The following is a 20,122-nucleotide window of genomic DNA, read 5'->3' on the forward strand; positions in this document are numbered from 1 at the left end:
CTGCTAAAAGCTCCTTTGTGATCTTGAGCCACCACTCCGGCTGCAGCATCCTTCGAATTATCTATCCAACCGTCACTTTTATCTGGACATTTAACAGCACTCCTCCTAAGTTGCAGGAACTCCTATATGGCCCTTATTTATCTTTTCAACTCTTGCCTCAGGTTCAGGGGATCACATTTGGTACATTACAGAGTTCCTCAAATTGAATTTTGGTCTAAGCCCGACAGTGAATTGCTCGAAAATCGCCATTTGGATTATTGGATTTAGAACATGAGACATTTGATGCATAATGGTCTCATGTATCAAAGCAATAGAAAACTGTCTTTTTTCAATCAAGAAAAAGATTAAAAAAATTAACTACTCTTTTCATCAAGCTGAGAATTCTTTATTCATGCTGAGTGTCCAGAGTTACTTTAATTGTTTGGACACAATCCAAAATTTACCCCAAATCAATTGCTTCTCGAGCAGTGAAGGGTTCTGGGTTCATGAATCCATGCTGATAAATCGTGAACAGAAAGAAGATAGAAGAAGAAATCAAACTCAATCCAAACTAAGGCCTCGGTCACACACTTCATTCTCAATCCGGTCCACAGCTTCACTGTCTACATGATCTTTAGCGTTATAAACGGCCTTCTGACTAAGTGAGAGAGAACCCAATATGGTAGTCACTGATCATGGCCACCAGCCGAATCGATACAAAGAATCACAAGATAATGTTAAGAGATGATTAAACGGGCAAAGCCTGCTGCTGAGCATGCCACGTCACGACGTCTTTGTATGCCAAGTTACCCCCGAAAATATCCAAAGCACTTCCTACCGTCACATCCACACGGCCCATGCCGGCCACTTTTATCCTCTCCAGATCTTCCATTACTGTGACACCGCCTGCGTAGGTCACCGGAATCTGACATCCAAAACAGGCTAATGTCAATGTTTGCATGCAGAACATGCCATACTTGATGCCCAGCAACCAACAGATAAACAGCAAAGTGAAAAGAATTCTTTTTGGCAATGAAATGAAAACACACACGTCTTGCTAACAAAGTGAAAAAAGAATAGCATTTCCACAATCTCAAAAATGCAGTAGGATGTTCTAAAAAAGAAAAAGGCCATCACATGACTTGCCACATCTTAAAATCCACTGAGGTTTAGGTGAGGATCACCATCATAAGACTCATGAAACTTCAGGTCTTGGTCTATCTATGCATTATACATGCAAAATGTTAATCTTTATGGCAAATTGAATGAATTTCTAACACGAGTCTGGAAGGAAACATTATCAACCAAATGATAACTAAAGGATATAGACACCAGCAAAGAACTCGCCAAGTGGAAATTGACGTATTACTTACCAGAGAGTACTTGCCAAGCAAAGCCACAAGCTCTTCATCAATTCCTAGTCTGTAGTAAACAAGAATTTAAGGTTAGATACATGGAGATCAGTACATTTAAAATGTAGTGAAAGTCGAAGTTGCAAAGCACAAGGGGACTATTGTCATGGACAGCATTGACTCACTGCCTAACCGTTACTAGTTGAAAATTCGTGATAAAATTCCACATTCTAGGGACAAATCACGTGACTATTTTATTAGTACAATCAAAAATACTATTGCAAAGGACATGTCTATGCCCTTGCGAGAGTAGAGAGCATCCATTCACTTAAAAGATTGGTAAGAGATGGCTTCTGGACTTGTTTAATGTTACTTAAAGAGAAATGGGCTTTTTATATTAGGGTGAAAAATGAACTAAAGGATATCCACATTAAGAAGCTACGAGTCATGACAACCAAAATCTGAATTTTGTGGCAGATTGAAGACAAATGTAGGGGAAAACCGTTAGAACAACCAGGAACTTGTTTTCTTTAATTTGTCAAAGAGAAAATCAAAATGTGTTGTTGGTTAAGTAGATGTTCTTTTTTAACATAAATGGTGAACGAAAAAGAGACCGACTAGCATGTGAGAGGAATGTCTTGACAGTACCACTCTACAAGTGCTTTACAACTTAAAAAGAATGTACACATGAAGTCCGGAACACCACCAAGGAAAAAATTGATTGCTTCTAGGTCAGTGTGAAGAAAAATAATAAAAATATTTATTTGGACAAAATCATGTTTATCTTTTGTTAAATATCATGTGTATTGAAATAAAATGCTTTTTACCAGATTGACAAATTCTTATAATGGGGTCAAAAAACAAAGGCTCGGCATCAAGCACAGAAAACCAAAATTCTTCTTCCTCCAATTAGTCTTCCAGCAGTAAGAATAATTAGTGACATAAAACAGTGACATCTAGTAACTATTGCTATCTCTTAAAACTGTCACATATAATAGGTTAATAGCAGTAAACAATAACAAGACCAAGGCATTAATAGAGGTGCAGTTATAAAGCAGAGAAGGCTTTTCCCTTTTAATAGGTGGAGAAGGAATCATAGGTACGTACTTCTTTCCTTCCACGTCGACACCATGGACCAAGAACTCATCAGCATAGCTGGCGAGAAACTTTAATATCTTCTCATCCAGATACACGTCAGTAAATTTCTGCCATCTGTCAGTGACAATTGCATATTTACCCTCCTGGACATAAACCAGCAGCGAAGATAACGTAAATTATGGAACTTAATGAAACTAAAAAGAAAAAAAAAACAAAAGAAACATTGGCCTTGATGAAAACTTTGTTCAGCTAGTTTGACACCAAAGTAAAATTCACCTATATCTCAGCACATGGCATTAACTTTCAGAAAGTTTAAGAAATCAGAAGTTCCTCCAAAGAAGATATGCCAACTGTTAGACAACATTTATGAAAATAAACTATATCAAACCTTCTTCCTGCAGCTGAGATCCAACACCAGACGACCTTTTCCCACCACATGCACAAGATCCTTAAGCCTTTCAAGGTCCATTCGTCCATTATTGAACACATACTGTAACAAGAATGTCAAAAGAAAAGAGCTCAATTGCACTCACTAGTACAGTTTTGATAACAGGAAGAAGTATGACAGATATAATGTTCAATTTCATTCCCATCTATCAGAAATTTGAAAACTTTTTTATGCTGCGAGTTTGTGAGTGTAAACAAGCATGGGAATGATACCATCAAAAAGCTACAGTTTGAATCAACATGTTCATGTGAGATCTGGAAACTAATTATCCTTTCAAAAAGCTCGTAATTACTGCTCTGTTTATCCCCTGCTTTCACTAAATACCTAGCAATACGGTGAAAGGAAATAAGAACAAGAAAAGGACTGTGAAATGAAAAATGCTGAGCATTTTTTTCCGCAAAAGAGAACAGGAAATACTAAAGTAAAAATGACATACCGATGTTACAATGACATGGCTTGCCCCTTCTCCTATGAAACTCAGACAATTTTCTGAATTGATTCCACCTCCTACTTGCAGACCGCCTAGCATAGGAAGTCCTCACCGTAAGTTCAGTAGAAGAAACATCTGTAAGTTTCAGGTGATAGTATCCACCATAAGATAAGAAGGAATGTGGCCACAGGCTTTAACCACCAAACCATGATTAATGAAGAGAAACATTCTCAGAAATAGCATGGAACAATATACTTTTCCCAAGCCTTGCAGATGTCAGAAAACATTCTTCCATAACCCCTGATTTTCATTTAGAATTATAAGCAATTGTGCAAGTGTGTATAATTAATGACAAGAAAACTCAACCTACCAGGATATGCATGCAAAGCTTCAATTGCTGCAGCTTTGCTCAGAGGATCTGCTCCAAGCACGATTACGTGACCACCTATCAGCCCATCTTCTCGGTATAATTTTGCATACTCTGCTGATGACGTGTCTGATTCAAAATTGGTCACAGGAGCAGATTCATCATCCTTCAAATCACAAAGGGTCGACCCTACAATTTGTTTCACTTTACCCTGAAAATAATACATTGAATTTGATCAAACGGCTGATACAGTGACCAAGTGAAGCTGCAGGTTGCGTTCCATGGAAGACCACGCTACAAATGATACATCTAATTGAAAGGAACAAGCAACATCCTCCATTTAACCATAGCACGGGCCTTCTTAACCCAATGAAAAACAACGGGCAACACAACAGGTCAAATAACGATTTAAGCAAAATTGACATCTGAGGCAATCCCAAAGAAACAAGTGGAACTTATTCTCATGGAAACTCTTGACATAAATGCAATATATGGAGCAGCCAAAGATACAAAATTGTGGATGGAACAATCGACCAATGAGCTAAGTCAATGCGAATAAGAAGAAACAAATAAGCCGTTATTGACTCTTAAAATCATCAAAATCCAAAAGAAAAAAAAATTACTTCCAGTAACCACGACATCCTTATGCAGAAAAAAAGATGCATTTCAGGGACAACCAAGTCAGTCTCCAGCTGGGAATTCACCATATCTGAAGAGCAACGCCAGACCCACCAATACCCATTCAAATGTCGACGCATCACTTCCTAAACAGATTTTGGAAGCAGTTATTCGTACGCCTACTAAGCATGACTCCTTGAAAGCTCATAAAGATAGAGACTTTAATAGCAAAATGTTTTTTTTTCTTTTTGTGCCCCTTCAGAAGAACAGATACTGAGAACATACATGAAGTGCACCAATAACAAACAACCAAAGGAAGCTACTCCATCGAAACTCAAAACCATTATAAGGCCCTCGCAAAAAGGGAGCACCTTGTGTATATCGATGCAAGGACGGAATCGAACGGCACAACGTACGGGCATTCGCGCCGAGGATCCTGCGCGCGAAAGCAAAACCAAAAGGCAAAAGAAGATCAAAGGACGGACTTGAAGAATGCAAATGACCCAGAAACGCTTGGCAATCTCGGCGCGGCTGGAGACCACACGTACTCGAAATGGGTACCGTCGGGGCACAACAGCAGTCGCTGCGCGAGCTGATCGAGGAGCAGAAGCCGAGACGGAGCGAGCTGGGATCGGAAATCGAGCTGGCGCGGAGGCTGCTCATCCTTACTCTTGAGATTTGTTGATTTTGAAACTGGAAAGACGGAAGCTTTTTGCCCTCTCTCCGTGGGTTTGGATTTCCTCCTTTCGGGTTACGAGGTACAGTATCGAACTCGAGCTCTCGAGGCTGTCTTGTTTATTTGCTTCTGGCTTGCTCGTCGGAAGAGCCGCGACACGAAACGAGAGGGGAATTCGTAGTCCCAGTCAGTTCTTGTAGCCGCCACCGCCGAGTGCCGATGTTATATTTTCATCCCCTTGTCCGTGAAAAAATCTTAGTCTAGGGGAAAATGTGAAAGATAGTCCTACATTGACCACTTTAAATTCTGATTTCGTGCAATTTAGCCCCTTGTACCTCTTGAATCAGACTGATTTCGTCCCTCAAATCGGCACCTCTGGTGAAACTTTTAAGGGGCAATTTATACAAGTTACTAGCAAGGCCTTTCCCGTTGTACCGGTCCGGTTCCCGGTTCTAGGCGTGGAATCACCCACCCGCCCACCCGGACCGAACTAGTAAAACATATATACATGGGTTAATATCACGAAAAACCCCAAACTGATACACCTGTGATAATTTTACCTCGAATCAATTTTTTGACCATCAAAAACTTCAAACTGGCACACCTGTAATAAATTTACCCCGAACTATTTTTTTTACCACAAAAAACCCCACACAGATACACTTGTGGCAATTTTACCCCGAACTATTTTTTTGATCACCAAAAACCTCAAACTGGTACACTTGTGACAATTTTACCCCGAACTATTTTTTTGACCATCAAAAACCCTAAACTGGTACATTTGTGACAAATTTACCCTCCGTTAGTGTCCGTTAAATTGGATTAATATCACGAAAAATCACAAATTGGTAAACTTGTGACAAACAGAGAGGTAAAATCCCAAACTATTACACTTGCCAATTACCACGTGTCATCAAACTTAGCAATTTGACAGTAAAATTTAACGGAAATTAACAAAGGGTAAATTTGTCACAGGTGTACCAGTTTGGCGTTTTTGGTGGTCAAAAAACTAATTCAGGGTAAAATTATCGCAGGTATACCAGTTTGAGGTTTTTGGTGGTTAAAAAAATAGTTCGGAGTAAAATTGTCATAAGTATACCAATGTATAGCTTTTTGTGGTCAAAAAAATAGTTGGGGGCAAATTTGTCACAGGTGTACCAATTTGAGATTTTTCGTGGTATTAACCCTATATACATATATCTATAATTTTTAAGAAAAATTTCAACCAAAGAAAAAAAGAAAACATTTTTAGAAAAATGAAAACCGTAAAATCCCTAATTTGAAACTCGACTCTCAACTCCCATCAACTCACGACCGCGCCTCTAGCTGTTCATCGCCTCCCTCTCTCACTTTCGGTCATCTCCATTTGCGTGAAACTTGATGAGACCAGTTCCACCGACCCACCTGGGAACTGGACCACCAACGAGCGGTTCCTGGTTTCAATTTCTCAAAACTGGTCCTTAGTGGGCGGTTTCCGATTTCATGTTGGGAACCGCCCTCCCGGAGTATGCTCACCCCTAGTTGTATCTTTTGCCTTCAATTGGCTGGATTGGAGGTGTTAGCACGTCTTAATTTTCACTGCCAATTGGTTTTAAGGGAAGACAACAGAAACTTATCCACCAAGAATTTTGGCTTATGTTTCTGTGGAAATACAGCATGAGAAAACCAAGCATCTAGTGAGTCAAGGTGCTCCACAGGCTTTAGGAAAGTGAGAAAATAAACTCCACCCAGTTGTATCAAAGCAGGTGAAGGGACGGGCCAAAAAGAGGAGAGCCACCATCAACTTCATTATGGATTTTGAAGTCTGGCCATGTAAATGCTGAGAAGTGAAAGTGAGGAAAACACGGAAAACCATCGATGCATTAACCCATTTTATTGTTGTATCCCCATATAGCTTATGGACTCCATGACCACAACTACTACCCTCATTCAATATGGAATACCTCTACAACCCATGATGATCATTACACTCGAAATGGCACATGCAATATGTGTAGCTGAAGCCTGAAAACTCACAAGATATTGTCCACGTGCACACAGTCATCCAACATAAACTTCTAACGCGGCGAAACAATCCCGAGGTCAGACCACTAGAATCCTCCCGTGAACCACAGCTAATTCCCAGCCCACGAGAGGTAGGCACATTCCTAAACAAAACTATCAAATTGCAGCAAACCGAGAGATTGAGCTGTAGACGTAACCCAAAAAAATAAAGGAGAAACCTAAAGTTGACTGCATCGATTGAACCCAAAAAAAGAACAAGCAGATTGATGAAAAGCAATAGCCCAACATGGTGGGGAAGATCAACAACGTAACAAATCAGTCGCACAAAAACCAAAGTCCCAGCGAGCAAGCAGGCAATGAAGCGCCAGGGGCACGGAAAACCAAATCTTGACACTTAGATCATGAGAGCACTGAATAGAAAGAGTTTAAGAATTTGTCACCACGACATTTATCACATGCCAATAGCCCACAACGACAGATGACCATCTCTACGATGTCACCAAAGTACTAAAAAGTTTATATCTCTTTCATCCAAAGAAATAAGATAAACTGACGTTTGGGCGAATATACTGCTAAGTAGATGAAGCTAACAAACTGTAGGAAATCCTAAGACTTTTAAACGTGTGGATGCAGCTCGAACATGTGACAGCCAAAAGCTGCACCAGACCATCATCCGATGGCCGTCCAGATACAACATAAAGCAACTCTAATACCTGTAGAAAGGAAACACTACCAACGCATTTGCATTTGGCTACGTTTCAAACAAAACCTGAAGTTGCGTAAGAACTATACATGATTTACAAAACTTAGACCTCTCGTGAAAGGTAAGAAGCGGAAATCTCACGGGAGGCAACTCTTTTATGGTAATATAAACACATCCAAATAAGATATTCAAGCTCTTGGAAAGCGTGAACGCCCCTTCTTCTTCAGGAACTCGGGGATCTCCACTGAAGTGCCTTCACCATATGAAGAGGGTCGCCTATTTAATCCATCTCCTTGTATCTGGCCTGACTATATTTTCAAAGAAATGATTCAGCTTCGGTACCAAAGCAAACAGATGTAACAAACAAGCACACAAATGGAGATACAAGAAGATAAAGGAGCAAAATCTTCAGGGATTAGATGGTCGGGGGGGGGAAGGTAGAAACCTGAAGTGACCTTCCTTCGCTTTCTTCTTGGCGTTTGAATCCAGTTGCAATTAAGGTAATGCTGACCTGATGCAAAACAAGACAAATGTCCAATCAGAAAGTATTCTTCTCTTTATTGACATCTGATTGCAAGCCAGAATGACCAATCATAGTTTGCTTCTGTGGAATACATTCAGGCTGCAAAAGCATAAGTTGCAAGAAAAATGGGGAAAGGATGAACCTCTTTGTGATCTTATTAATGACATACATGAAGGCTTTAGCAGTTCCAGTGATAAGGATATATTTGGATGGCACTCCAAAGAACAAAATAAGTGCATCATTTATACATGGCCACTATTGTGCCTAAATTGATTGTTTACCATAAATTCGCTTTTCTGTAATCATATCTTTGTAATAATGCCTCTATTAGTGCTCAACAAAATAGTCCCTGAAACGCCCTTACCTGGCCAGATAGTGATGGATCAATCACTGCTCCAAATATCAGATTGGCAGTTGGATCCACTAGGTCATATATGACCTCTGCAGCAGCATTTACCTGCATCATAGCCCCCATAAGCAACAGGACAAGGGAATGTCAAGATCAGGAATTTAGTATGCGAGTATTCTACAGCGTCCAGAAAAGATCAAGTGACCAAATTGTTACTCAATGAGGGCCCAACTTTCCAATTTGTCATGCAACAAAAGAAAAGAATGAGAGACTGGGTCATTTAGGAAATGATATACTAAAAGGTCCATTGGAACCAAAGTATTACTGAGCTAGAGACTTGTATGCACCCAACCTTCATCAGTTGGATAGACCCAAGAATCAAAAGCCTAAACTGCAGCTAATTCTTCATTCGTGATGCATACAGCCCAGACAGGACAGTTGACTTCATGTTATAATTTCTTTATGCTGCTACCTGTCATGATTTGCACTGTGCCTTCCAAAATGAAAGTAGAAGCATCTTGTTATCAAGCATATTGTCCGTGCTAGTAAAGAAATCTAGCAGAAGTCTGTCTCATTTATAACAACTATTGAAAGGTTTAATTAGCAGCAGAAAAATAAATGAATCATCTTGGGGTCCGAAAAACATTGCATTTATCAGATAAGCTTTTCTCACAACACAAAATTGAAAGTAAACAATAACAAATTGCCAGATAATGTGATTCATCTATTTAAGTTTCCGCAGACTTGGGGAGTAAGGGGGAATGCCTCAAACTGGGAGGGTAGGAGAATACCTCAAACAAGGTCAGGTCGCTTCCACCAGTTATGTTCCAAACTATTCCGGTAGCCCTCTCAATACCAATATCAAGTAATGGAGATTGGATGGCGTTTAATGCAGCATCTCTTGCTCTTGTCTTCCCTGACAAAAAAAAAAGAAAATGACACCCAATAATATTAATGAGTTAAAAGAGAAAGTAGAAGTGGCTTTATTTAATGAGGCCCACGAAAAGAGAATCATTTTTTTCATTTTCATTTCTATATGACAAGTTCCAATATTGTATAAAATTTTCCTCAAATGGTAAGAGAGTCCATGTGGAGCTCTCGCGCACGTGAGGAAATTCCTTAAACCCAAAAAAAATACTAAGTGCAGCCAACTATCTTAGCTAAATACTGTTTTGTGCAATATAAATTTGAAGAAGAGACTATCATGTGTGGTTTGCATGCAAAGCATATTAGAATTAAAGTGATAGGTGGCCTCATCAGCCTAAGTGTCAATTTAAATTCAAAGACCCCCAGGTTTCACAACTAAGTACAGTTCTACTTCTACACTTACAATAAGATACATCTGGCATAACATGGATTCGTCTGGAATTATGCTCAGCATATCTTATGATCCTCATATTGATTCTTGGCAATCAGCAAAACCAGCCACCGGTTTGAACCACATTGCATTAAAAAGTCAGCATTTTTCTTTCTTAGCAATTAATTCCCAGATTTTATTGTACAATACGTCATCCATTTAATATTTATATATGGCTTCACAACACGGGCAGATATATTGCTTCACTAGTGCTTGATGCAGAGTTCATATTCTATGGTCAACTGAAGCTTACACTTCATAAGCAAGGGTATCTGACTTGCGTATGAAAGTAATATGGTCGACTTTTAGCTTTTTGTGTCACCCTAGTTGTGAGAACCTTTACTATCCTTCTTGAGAACAATCTCTGAAAGAAGAAGTCAAAAACTTTTAGATAGCTAAGTTGAATATTACCTGTTGCAGTCCCTATCCCCATCAGTGAAGATCCTGCATTAGCCATTATAGCCCGCACATCAGCAAAATCAACATTGACCAGTCCTGGTATCTGCATGTAAGATGACTCAGCATCATATAGAGTAAAACAACTACGCTGATCCTTAAGAGTGATAATTTCAACGAATAGAAACATTAGTTCATCATCTGAAATGTATGATGCAAAAGGTTCTATTGCAAAAAAGAACTTTTGATATCAACCAAATCACAATGGAGGGCAAACGAAGTCTTGGTGATTGTACGTTTAGGATGATCAAAGTCAACACCTACAAAGCAATGCTTCACTTAGCTAGAGAATGCAGACGTGCATTTACAACCTTGATGAAAAGGGAATTAAGTTTATTTTCTAGCCACACAAGATTTTCCTGTTAAGAGAAGAAAATTGTAAAATTGTAAATGCTTCGCGTTAGCGGCTATAACATTATCTTTGTGCTGCTTCTTGTGCACCAGGGTCAGAGAAGCAATCTATGGTTACCAACCTTTGTATGATCTTTGAACTGAGCTACAGAGAGCTTTGAATCAGAAATGTTTAAGAGAGTGTCCGAGAAAATAAAGAGTAGAGAGGGTCAATCAGCAAGAGCACATTGCTCTATGTATTTTCCTGTGGTGAGAGTGAGTGATGTAAATGTAGTCTTATACAGTAGATATGAAATGTGTACAGCAATTGCAAGACAAAGAATGTTCCATATGATTTGACATAATTTGGCATGTGTGTATCTTGATTGTCTTATACAATTTTCTTCTTATATCACTAATAAGTTGTATCAGAGCCCAAAGTACTAAACAAAGTATTCTTGCCTCAAGCTTTTATTATGGAAGGACCTCAAACTTCTCACTAACAGGGCCCAAAATCAAAAGATGACTCATTCATCTGACTCCTTAATATTTGTTTGGGAGGAGATCTGTATAGAAGGGTTCATATTCAGTATGTCTTTTGAAGAAAAATGAGGCTTGAAATATCAAGCACATCATGAAGCATTGACAACCCTTGGCATCTCTCCTCTTTTTGTCTTGCTAGCATGCCTCATCTAAGTCATACTGAGTCTTGAAAGAAGGACTTCCGCCCTATGTATCAAAGAGCTTCCAACAAGCAAGTCATCATGCAATGGCTGTAACTCAACCTATGATCCCAAACTCTATGTATTTCTTTTGAAATTTCCATTTGTCCAATGCTTTACAAAAGAAGACATAATTAAAGTCCTCAAAAGAGGTGGTAGTAGTCTATACCGTGATTATGTCAGAGATTCCCCGAACGCCTTGCCTAAGAATGTCATCAGCCAGATTAAATGCTTCCGTCACCGGGGTCGATGGCGAAACTGCAGTCAATAACTTGTCATTTGGAATAACAATCAAAGTGTCCACATTGTCTCTCAGAGATGCTATTCCTTCCTGGGCTTGAACAGTTCGTTTTCGTCCTTCAAAAGAAAATGGGGTTGTTACAATACCAACGGTCAATATACCCATTGATTTTGCTACTCCTGCAATTATAGGAGCACCACCTGTGCCAGTTCCTCCTCCCATTCCAGCCTGCACACAATAATTAAGGAACAAGGAAATCAAATGAACATCTAGCTTACAATTTGGGCCCTCGACTCATGATACATATTTGAAGTGGAAATCGTTGTTGCGACACTGTTCTTAATCACCATGAACGGTATAATGGAGGATAAATCAATCCTCAATGATGATGAACAAGCAAAAGGTTCAACAGGACATCAACTATGCTAAGTACCACATTAGTCCATCCATATTATCACTCTCTATGTGCATTGCCATCCAGATCAACCATATCTGTAAAGTAATTATTTAGAACTAAGGTCAAGGTAGTTCCACCACAAAATTATGATTCAAGCGATGATTAGTAACCATAATATTGGCTTATCAAAGACCTTGGTCCTAGACACATCAAGGGAGATGGCTCTTCAACGAATGGAAATGACAATTAGTAGAACCATATTTTAAGTTCATCACCATTTATGAATCAGGATGCAACATTTACAACCACTTTATAAGTCCTTGACAGAAAAAAAACAGCAGGGGAGAAAATTTAAACGACAATGTGAAAACACTCTGCATATACTATCAATAGTAGACTGGAACTGCGACTGCAAGCTGAAAGATAGATTACCATGTAATGTACAACCTACCGTGACAAAGACCATATCTGAGCCATAAAGTGCCTCTTCTATTGCTTCTTTGCTTTCTTTGGCAGCATTCATGCCAATTTCAGGGTTCCCCCCTGCTCCAAGACCTCTAGTGAGCTCAGAACCAATTTGCAAACGATTCTCAGGAAACACAGGAGACATTCTCATGGCTTGGATATCTGTGTTAACGATCCAAAACTCAACGCCCTTCATAGCACTTTCTATCATGCGATTCACTGCATTAGACCCACCACCTCCAACTCCTATAACCTTTATCTTAGCTTCACTGTAATTACTTTGGTTAGACGTGTCTCTTAAGCTTTCCACCACATTTCCCCCCAAACCATCATTCTGTTTGTTTGCTGTGTTATTTCGCTCGCCTTTATCCCCTCTAAGCATGGCAACTTCAGGGTGTGAATTCAGAAAGGGATCTTTACTCAGATATGGGCTAACACTGTGAGAGTTGGTCGAACACATAATCTGAGGCAGAACAGACTTCATGTTTGCACCCTGAAAATTATTCTTTGTTCCAATCATCTTCTCGGGCTTCACTTTAAACCACCGATTCTCCACCAACACTCTGCCTCCTATTAAATTTAGCACTCCCTTACGATTCCCACCAACCGATGGTGCAAGGTTTGTCGATATACAGGTCGACATGTCCAAATGGGTACAAGGATGCCTGGATATGTTAAGGTGGCCAGGAAGTTTCCTCCCAAATTCAATAGACAGAGGCTGAAGCTGAACTTGTTTAGATACAGATTTTCAGCAAATTCCTGTGCACGGATAGCAGACAATTAATGACAGAGCAAGGATAAGCTCGTCAGTGAAGTTATCAGCTCATACAATTTGCCAGAAGTTACGAAAGACAGTCTTCTCCATAATCGAGCATTACAGGAGATAAGCAACCAGCTTTAATTCCAATGACCTTTCATGTCTTATACTCAGAGTCAGAAGCAGACAAAAAGAAACAATTTGACAAAAACAAGAGGGAGCTTAAACTGAACAGCAAATTTGCACTCGTTCCCTAAGAACGATCGCCGTTCCAACAATCTAACCCGGGAGTAAGCCCCATTTCCATCTCCGCAGAGCTTCTCGTTAAGATGAATCAATCCAGTTCGAACTAAGAACCTACATTAAAAAAAAAAAAAAAACTAATGTATCTTAGCTCAGGCGACCGCTCATGCCTCCAAATCTGTCCTCCATCCAAGCAACCGCTGCGCGTCCACTCTTCGCAAAAGCAGAGCGCAAAACCGGCGACGGAGAGATGCGCCGAGCGGCGTCGAGAGAGAACGCCACAGCACACGTATGAAGAGAATCGAGAATCGAAGGACCTCAACGACGGCGCTCTAGCGCGCCGCATCGACGGAGACAACCGCAACCAGCCGGCGAAACGAAACGCATTGAACCAGGACAAACGACTGCTGGAAGAGAGCGAGGGAGAGAGAGAGAGAGAGAGAGATACCTGAGGTAGTTGTAGCGCTCAGGCACCGAAAGAGCAATGCAATGGGTGGAATCGGGAGATGGAAATGAGGCTCGAAGCGACGCGAGCTCCTTGAAGCTCCGAGTTTCCGCGACAACCTTCACGAGAAGCGGTGAACGGCAATCTCCATCGCCGATCAGAAGCTTGAAAAATGGAGGAGGAGGAAGAAGGAGATGAGGAAGAAAGCGAGACTAGAGAGCGACATGGAAGTGACTCCAAAGCGAAAAGAGGGGGACATTCGCGCACTGCTCATCCGTTCATCGGTCGGTCTCCGCCATTACGATTCGTTAACCCACAGGGTTTTAGCTTTGGGCCGGGCTTCTGGAGGAACGATTTTGGGCCGGGCTTTGGGGGGAACGTTTTGGGCCGGGTTCAAGGGGGAAGTTCCTTCTCAGCATGATTTATAGTAAAGAGCAGTTAATATATCTAAGTTAACTTATACCTCATAAGCTTAAGCTTTTGACTGAAAGTGAATCCAACTAGATATATTGATGGACTTGGACTTGGGTTTTCTCTTGGCGATATTTTTCCAAACGAAAAGTGTCAGACTTTTATTGCGCACTCCCAACACCATCGCTTGACTAAACGTGACTAAAAAGCCTCCGTAGTCTTTTAGCGTAATTGTGTTGCGATTTGGTCTTCGTCGATGCAAGAAAATGTTAAGAGTTTTGTTGCCAACAGCTTGGTCGGCAGGAATTTCTTAAAAGTAGTAAAGTCAATATAATGGTCCAGTAGTGGAGTCGATATTTTTTCGTCGTTCATACTAAAAACATGTATGAACAAAGGAATCAGTTGAAGCACCCGGTCCCTTCTTTCTTAGCTTCGTTGTTTTCCTCTCCATCTCAGACAACAATTGAAGCTGGTAATAAAGATTTTCTGGTTAAAACAGAAGCACATTCTAAAAGAACACAACAACCTTTTCACACCGATTCTTGTCATGAAAATTGTGTTGTTTGGTATAGAAATACAACCTTTACAGGGGAGAGAAGTACGTTATTTCTTGTCTGCTCTGCAATATGATACACCTCCGCATAGGAGTAAAGTGGTATAAGATGTGTATTGGCATGTATATAGCCAACAGGGTATGGTGCAGAATAAGTATGCAAACAGTTGTTCAGGCTATGATAGATCGGAAGCGGCGGGGGGAAGATATAGGAAAGTGAGGATATGTACAGTGGACAGGTTCAAACTATGTAACGGCGAAGATAATCTACTCGAGCAGGATGCTTGAGCTTCATGAGAGCCTTGACTTCATGCTTCCGGACCATCTCTCTGGATATGTTCAAGTTCCCAGCGATCTCTCCCAATGTTCGGTCACCTTTACCATCGAGCCCATACCTCTGTCTGACGACTAGACTTTCCTTGGGCTTCAAGGAGTCGAGCTGGAACAAGAAAATACGCAGTCAAAACCAACTCAAATGAGGACCAACAAGCAGAAATTCTTTCAGCGCCATCTTGTATGCATTGTCAGATGTGGCTATAAATAGCTACATTGTTCATCCTACTATCGATGATTCTATATCATTTACCATTAGTTCGAGTTGCTTGTTTTGTTAGTATAGCCAAATGAATTTAACATCTCACGAATCTAATCAAGTGGTATGGAAATCTGGTGGTATATGTAATTTCTCTGCAGTCAATCTCCAATGTCATACCAGAGTACTATCATATCCAAACAAAAGCGGAAATCTTATCATGCCATACACTTCCAGATTAATTAAAAAAAAATAAAAAGTGTTATGCAAGCTTTCTTTGATTACCACATCATCAAGAGCAAGCCTGAGAAGAGCCGGTTGCCTCCTATTGTCTCCACCAACTCCATCAACATCAGTAATTCCACTGATAAACTCTTCTTGCGTGACCGAGTGCCTAGAATGAAGAGAGATAACAGGCCGTGAGGCCCTCATAACTTCGTGGTACCTCTCAGGTGAGATACCAACTTTATTGATTATCTCTTCCTCTGTTGGCAATCTCTGTAATTGAAACATCAACTCAAGTTTTGCCCTTTGGATTTCAACTCTGACCTGCAAAATTATTAATCTCATCAAACATTTCAATCATTTCAGATTGGCAAACTTTAGGTGTTAATTCCACTAGTTCCAAAAAAGTATCTTTTCTCTCAAACCAACAGACAATTGGTCAGAGCCATTAATGAGCCTCCCTCTTAAAAGGCAATATGAGACTTCGCTTTTGCAGTTCAAAAACTGAAAAACAAGCACTTTTTGCAGTCACAGCAAGTTCAATCACTTGATATGCTCCAAAAGCAAAGTTTGTCAACATATTTTAGTCTTCCATGGTAACAACTGAGGCAGTGTTCATGATGCACGATAGGTCTCTAACATTAAATTGCCTGAATCTTATATCTCTAGAGGGTGAGGACAGCCAGGATGCATACATGCTCATGGAACACGAGTAACTGTTACCGGTCAAGGAAAAGAAACTTACCGACTCAAGGCCAAATGACACACGTGTGAAGCTGGAAACGGTCATTGAACGTATAATGGCATGCCTGATCCAGAAGACGCCGTAAGTAGACAGCCGGAATTTCCTTTTCGGTTCAAAACGGTCAATCGCTGTGATAAGTCCTTTCACCCCAGCTTGGCAAAGATCTTGAAACTTTGGACCATTTGCAAAGTCTTGAAAATACTTATTCATAACAAACAGGACAAGCCGAAGATTATGCTGCAATAAATGTAAGAAGTCAATATAATAGATTGGCAAATCGTTCATACTTAAAACTGCAGAGACCAAAGTAAATCTAAAGACATTTCAGCTACTACAGGTGCAGCAAACCATTAGAAAGAAGGACATTGGGACCGTCTTTTGACCAGCGAGACTCCAAGGGAATGATGAGCAAGAAATAAATATGACGGAATGGGACCACGATAGCAACAGAAGAAAAGAACAACATCCTTGGATGGCTGAACCGAATTAGACAAGGTTGTTCATTATTGGAGCTCCTCAGGAGGTAAGTCAGACATAAATAGGATTCTTAAAAAGTTTCTAGTTCACTAATTTATGCATTCCACCATGCCAAAAAGTTAGGTTTTCTCATTTTCTTTCTTTTCCATTCACAATAAGCAGATCTCCATAAGTCAGTTGAATCTTAAGCATAAGATCCACGGCCAACAAGCCTTGGACACAAAAACCAAAAACTCTAAGATTATCGAGTGTATCCATGGTGGAGGATCACATTTAGCGACAAAAATAGCTCAATACACATTGAAATGTCAATAGTTAATTCCTGCCTAAAATTCTAATATTTTCACACACATCAAAGCATCGTGACCAGTCTATAAAAATTCTTATCAGTAGCATCCAAATTTCAGGGGATAGTTAAGATCTAAACAAGAAAGGAGTAGGTTGTACCTTAATAAGCTTGTTTCTGGCAGCATGGCCGACCTCCAACTGTCTTCTTAATTGAGCTACGCTTGTATTTGTTGCATCAGCCAATTCACCTTCTATCGGTTCCCTTTCCAAATCGTTTCGTAAGTTTTCCTTCACTTGAAGAAGAGCCTAAAATTGAGTTGACACAGATTAGTATGACAAAACTATCCAATTTCAATCCATTAAAGGGACAACTAAATCAAAATCAATCTCGCCCATGACATGGACCAGGAAGCTTTTATGTTCTTTTGTCATCAGTTTGACTGCTAAGAGTGAAAAAGTCTCACCTTCATTGGTTGCATCAACTTGAATAACCAGGCATGTTCTGAAGAAGGAAGAACAGGAGGAATCTTCATCTTCTTCCAGTCCAAGCTAACCAAATCAGTTGAAGATGAATATTCCCTAACAAGCTTCTCAATCTTCTCTTCTTCATCCAGAACAACTTTTTTCCTCTGAACTGAAAAGGTCGCTTGTTCTTCCTTTCTCCTTTTTAGTGCAATCCTTCCATCTAGGCTCAAACGTTTTGCATTTTTATTCCAGGTACGGACCACTCTTTTACTAGTTTTAATTTCTTCACCCTTATCAACATCCTTAGTCTTCTTCGTCCCCCGTCTACGTCTCCTCACACCATGATCAACATCTTTGCCATAACAGGTTTCTGCCGCAGGTGCCAGCTTGTATATATTCTCAAGTTTGGCCGCAGCATCATTATAATCAACTTCCAAGGTACACGGGGAAACTTCATCTGTACAAACAGCCTTTCTCGATGGTTTTCTTGCATTTTTCCGTTTCTTCTGTTGCTCCTTAGTGGTTTCTACAGGATAGTATGTCTGTTCATGGTGCGTCAGCAAAGCTGCGCTATTGTTCTTATCCGATCTGAATTCTATGATCAAGGGTCTTTTTGATGCAGATCTGCTAGTTGTAATCTTCGAATTAAATCCCAGCGGTGTGCGAGAAGCTGAGCTTGAGATAGTCACAACTCCCATACCAAGTTGTCGGAGAGTATATAATGTGATAAACGGAAGCTTTCTCAGTGCAAAAAACTCTGCTCCAGTTGAACACATATAATGAGATTTTAATTCCTGATTTGCAGCAAACTTTATACAGCGTCCACACTTGTCCAAAGAGAAAGGCATGCCGCGGCAACTATGTATAGTAAAGGCACATAAAAACATGTGGAACTAGACATGTGAAAGCATTTTGGCCCCAAAAAGAATCACATGAAATTCTGTCAATCACTTGCACTCATTTCACGCAAAAAAAGTCTCGGGACGATATGCAGACAGGGCAAAAGGCAATATGAACCCGATCCACACTGAATCATTAATCATTACTTTTTCATGTCACCATTTTCAGTTGATGTAACCACAAGTCCAGCACATGGAAGAAAGATCGAAAATCAGTAGCCTTGGATTACAACTGCCAAAACAAGGTCATTAGTGGGAATTTAACGAGTGCGAAGAGTTCAATTCCAGACATGGAAAGACACATGGTGGTGAAAAACACGTGGGGTTGTCCGAATGAAAGGTAAGTTAACTCGGGACATGTGGAAGGACATGGCTGGACTTGGAGCAAGTTCAACTGGTTATAGTAGGAAGGGATCCGATTACGCCACCATTATAGAATCATTTGTTTCAATCCCCTGAATATTTCATATAAACAACAGTTGCTGTATGATCGAATTCCATTGAATAACTCTTACACTCAACAACTTCACCATACAAGAAAAACAGACAATAGCTCCAATCCACATAACTGGAAAAGGAACAACCAACAACACTCCCAAAATGGCGAGCAGACCACGCACTCTCTCCCTCATCGAAAAAACAAACTGACCCGACAAAAAACAAGTTCGCCATTCCCCTCGGAGCCGCAAAATGCGAACGGGACGCAGCTAGCGAACCGAAGCGACACGAACCGATTCATCGAGCGAACACAAGACAAGAATCAACGAAGCAATGCCAGAGGAACTACTTCAGATCACTATTACAACAACATCATCAACAACAACAACAAAAAGATCAATCGAAGCACCGAAGATACCTCGCAGCGCACGTCTGGATTTCGCTCCGAATGATGGAGATGTCGGAACTCGAATCAGATCACAGACACAGGAGAGATTCTCCGGCGAGCGAGATTTTTGGGGCTTTAATACCGCACGAAGCAGGAATTCTCAGAGTCACCTCGTCCACAAATTAAATCGCCGCTCATGAACGAATCGACGGCGGGGATCGATGGCGCGAGAAACCGAGGGCGGATGCGACGTACAAGTCAGCTAGGGGAGAAAGAGAGAGAGAGAGACCGAAGGATCTACGTGGCGAATTTTGCAGGAGGAGAAAAAGATATTTTTTCTTTTTTTTTCCTTTTTTGGCGGGGGGGAGCTGGATTTTATTTCATGGATTAGATTGATAAACGTGGTTGGCTGTGATTGGTGGCTCCGTGCGTGACACGAGTTTGTGGGTCCCAGTCGGTGTGAGAGGAAAGAGTGGCACTGGCGCTTGGCATGCGTACACGTAGCCTAACACTGGCCACTTGAAAAAAAGTGGAATTTTATTTATATGTTTTTTACCCTTTTTGTTGTTTTGATTCTAGACACTGCGGTGTTGTTTCTTCCTCGTTAAAATTTTGGGATATGAATTTGAGACTCTCAGTTTTAGATAGTAGAAACTATATAATCGTAGCCACTAGAATAAATTTTCGAAACCGTACCTTGAAAAAGTATTTGTCGTGAATCCCTTATCTTTGATTATGGAG

The 20,122-nt window shown here is 40.4% G+C and overlaps 3 protein-coding genes across 4 annotated transcripts; all 3 read right to left on the reverse strand.

Annotated features, from left to right (window-relative positions):
• Positions 1-525: 525 nt before the first annotated feature.
• Positions 526-5,164, reverse strand: LOC115671505 (1-(5-phosphoribosyl)-5-[(5-phosphoribosylamino)methylideneamino] imidazole-4-carboxamide isomerase, chloroplastic). Of its 2 annotated transcripts, XM_030593095.2 has the most exons (9): positions 5,022-5,136; positions 4,841-4,963; positions 4,664-4,728; positions 3,678-3,885; positions 3,314-3,399; positions 2,818-2,919; positions 2,439-2,572; positions 1,353-1,401; positions 526-904 (listed from the first exon to the last, which is right to left on the reverse strand). In XM_030593095.2, exons 2-9 carry the CDS (start codon positions 4,953-4,955, stop codon positions 728-730), a joined length of 936 nt encoding a protein of 311 aa, XP_030448955.1. In that variant the 5' UTR covers positions 4,956-4,963; positions 5,022-5,136; the 3' UTR covers positions 526-727. The 2 variants fall into 2 exon arrangements, with proteins under 2 accessions (XP_030448955.1, XP_030448954.1); XM_030593094.2 differs by having other exon boundaries at positions 4,841-5,164.
• A 2,313-nt stretch (positions 5,165-7,477) lies between these two features.
• Positions 7,478-14,236, reverse strand: LOC115671503 (cell division protein FtsZ homolog 2-1, chloroplastic-like). The gene is made up of 8 exons (XM_030593093.2): positions 13,964-14,236; positions 12,502-13,274; positions 11,582-11,881; positions 10,316-10,406; positions 9,339-9,463; positions 8,563-8,655; positions 8,121-8,186; positions 7,478-7,983 (listed from the first exon to the last, which is right to left on the reverse strand). Exons 2-8 carry the CDS (start codon positions 13,156-13,158, stop codon positions 7,864-7,866), a joined length of 1,452 nt encoding a protein of 483 aa, XP_030448953.1. The 5' UTR covers positions 13,159-13,274; positions 13,964-14,236; the 3' UTR covers positions 7,478-7,863.
• Positions 14,237-14,877: 641 nt separating this feature from the next.
• On the reverse strand, positions 14,878-18,354 carry LOC115671553 (RNA polymerase sigma factor sigE, chloroplastic/mitochondrial). Its single transcript, XM_030593173.2, has 5 exons — positions 17,656-18,354; positions 17,351-17,497; positions 16,427-16,663; positions 15,742-16,005; positions 14,878-15,363 (listed from the first exon to the last, which is right to left on the reverse strand). Exons 1-5 carry the CDS (start codon positions 18,352-18,354, stop codon positions 15,166-15,168), a joined length of 1,545 nt encoding a protein of 514 aa, XP_030449033.1. The 3' UTR covers positions 14,878-15,165.
• Positions 18,355-20,122: the final 1,768 nt, after the last annotated feature.

Source organism: Syzygium oleosum, unplaced genomic scaffold, assembly GCF_021117445.2.
Source record: "Syzygium oleosum isolate NSW1041296 unplaced genomic scaffold, Sole_v2.1 Sole_v2.25, whole genome shotgun sequence".
Taxonomy (NCBI): domain Eukaryota; kingdom Viridiplantae; phylum Streptophyta; class Magnoliopsida; order Myrtales; family Myrtaceae; genus Syzygium; species Syzygium oleosum.

Bases quoted from the DNA above. Each gene is read 5' to 3' on its own strand.
- LOC115671505 (XM_030593094.2), bottom strand. From the start codon at position 4,955: ATGAGCAGCCTCCGCGCCAGCTCGATTTCCGATCCCAGCTCGCTCCGT. The intron at 1,402-2,438 runs GTACGTACCTAT...TGTTTACTACAG, and splicing joins GTCGACGTGGAAGGAAAGAA to ACTAGGAATTGATGAAGAGC. The intron at 905-1,352 runs GTAAGTAATACG...TTTGGATGTCAG, and splicing joins TGCTTGGCAAGTACTCTCTG to ATTCCGGTGACCTACGCAGG.
- LOC115671503 (XM_030593093.2), bottom strand. From the start codon at position 13,158: ATGTCGACCTGTATATCGACAAACCTTGCACCATCGGTTGGTGGGAAT. The intron at 9,464-10,315 runs GTAATATTCAAC...TTTTTTTGTCAG, and splicing joins GGGGATAGGGACTGCAACAG to GGAAGACAAGAGCAAGAGAT. The intron at 8,187-8,562 runs GTAAGGGCGTTT...GTTTTGCATCAG, and splicing joins ATCCATCACTATCTGGCCAG to GTCAGCATTACCTTAATTGC.
- LOC115671553 (XM_030593173.2), bottom strand. From the start codon at position 18,354: ATGGGAGTTGTGACTATCTCAAGCTCAGCTTCTCGCACACCGCTGGGA. The intron at 16,006-16,426 runs GTAAGTTTCTTT...ATAATTTTGCAG, and splicing joins TGTCATTTGGCCTTGAGTCG to GTCAGAGTTGAAATCCAAAG. The intron at 15,364-15,741 runs GTAATCAAAGAA...TTCTTGTTCCAG, and splicing joins GGCTTGCTCTTGATGATGTG to CTCGACTCCTTGAAGCCCAA.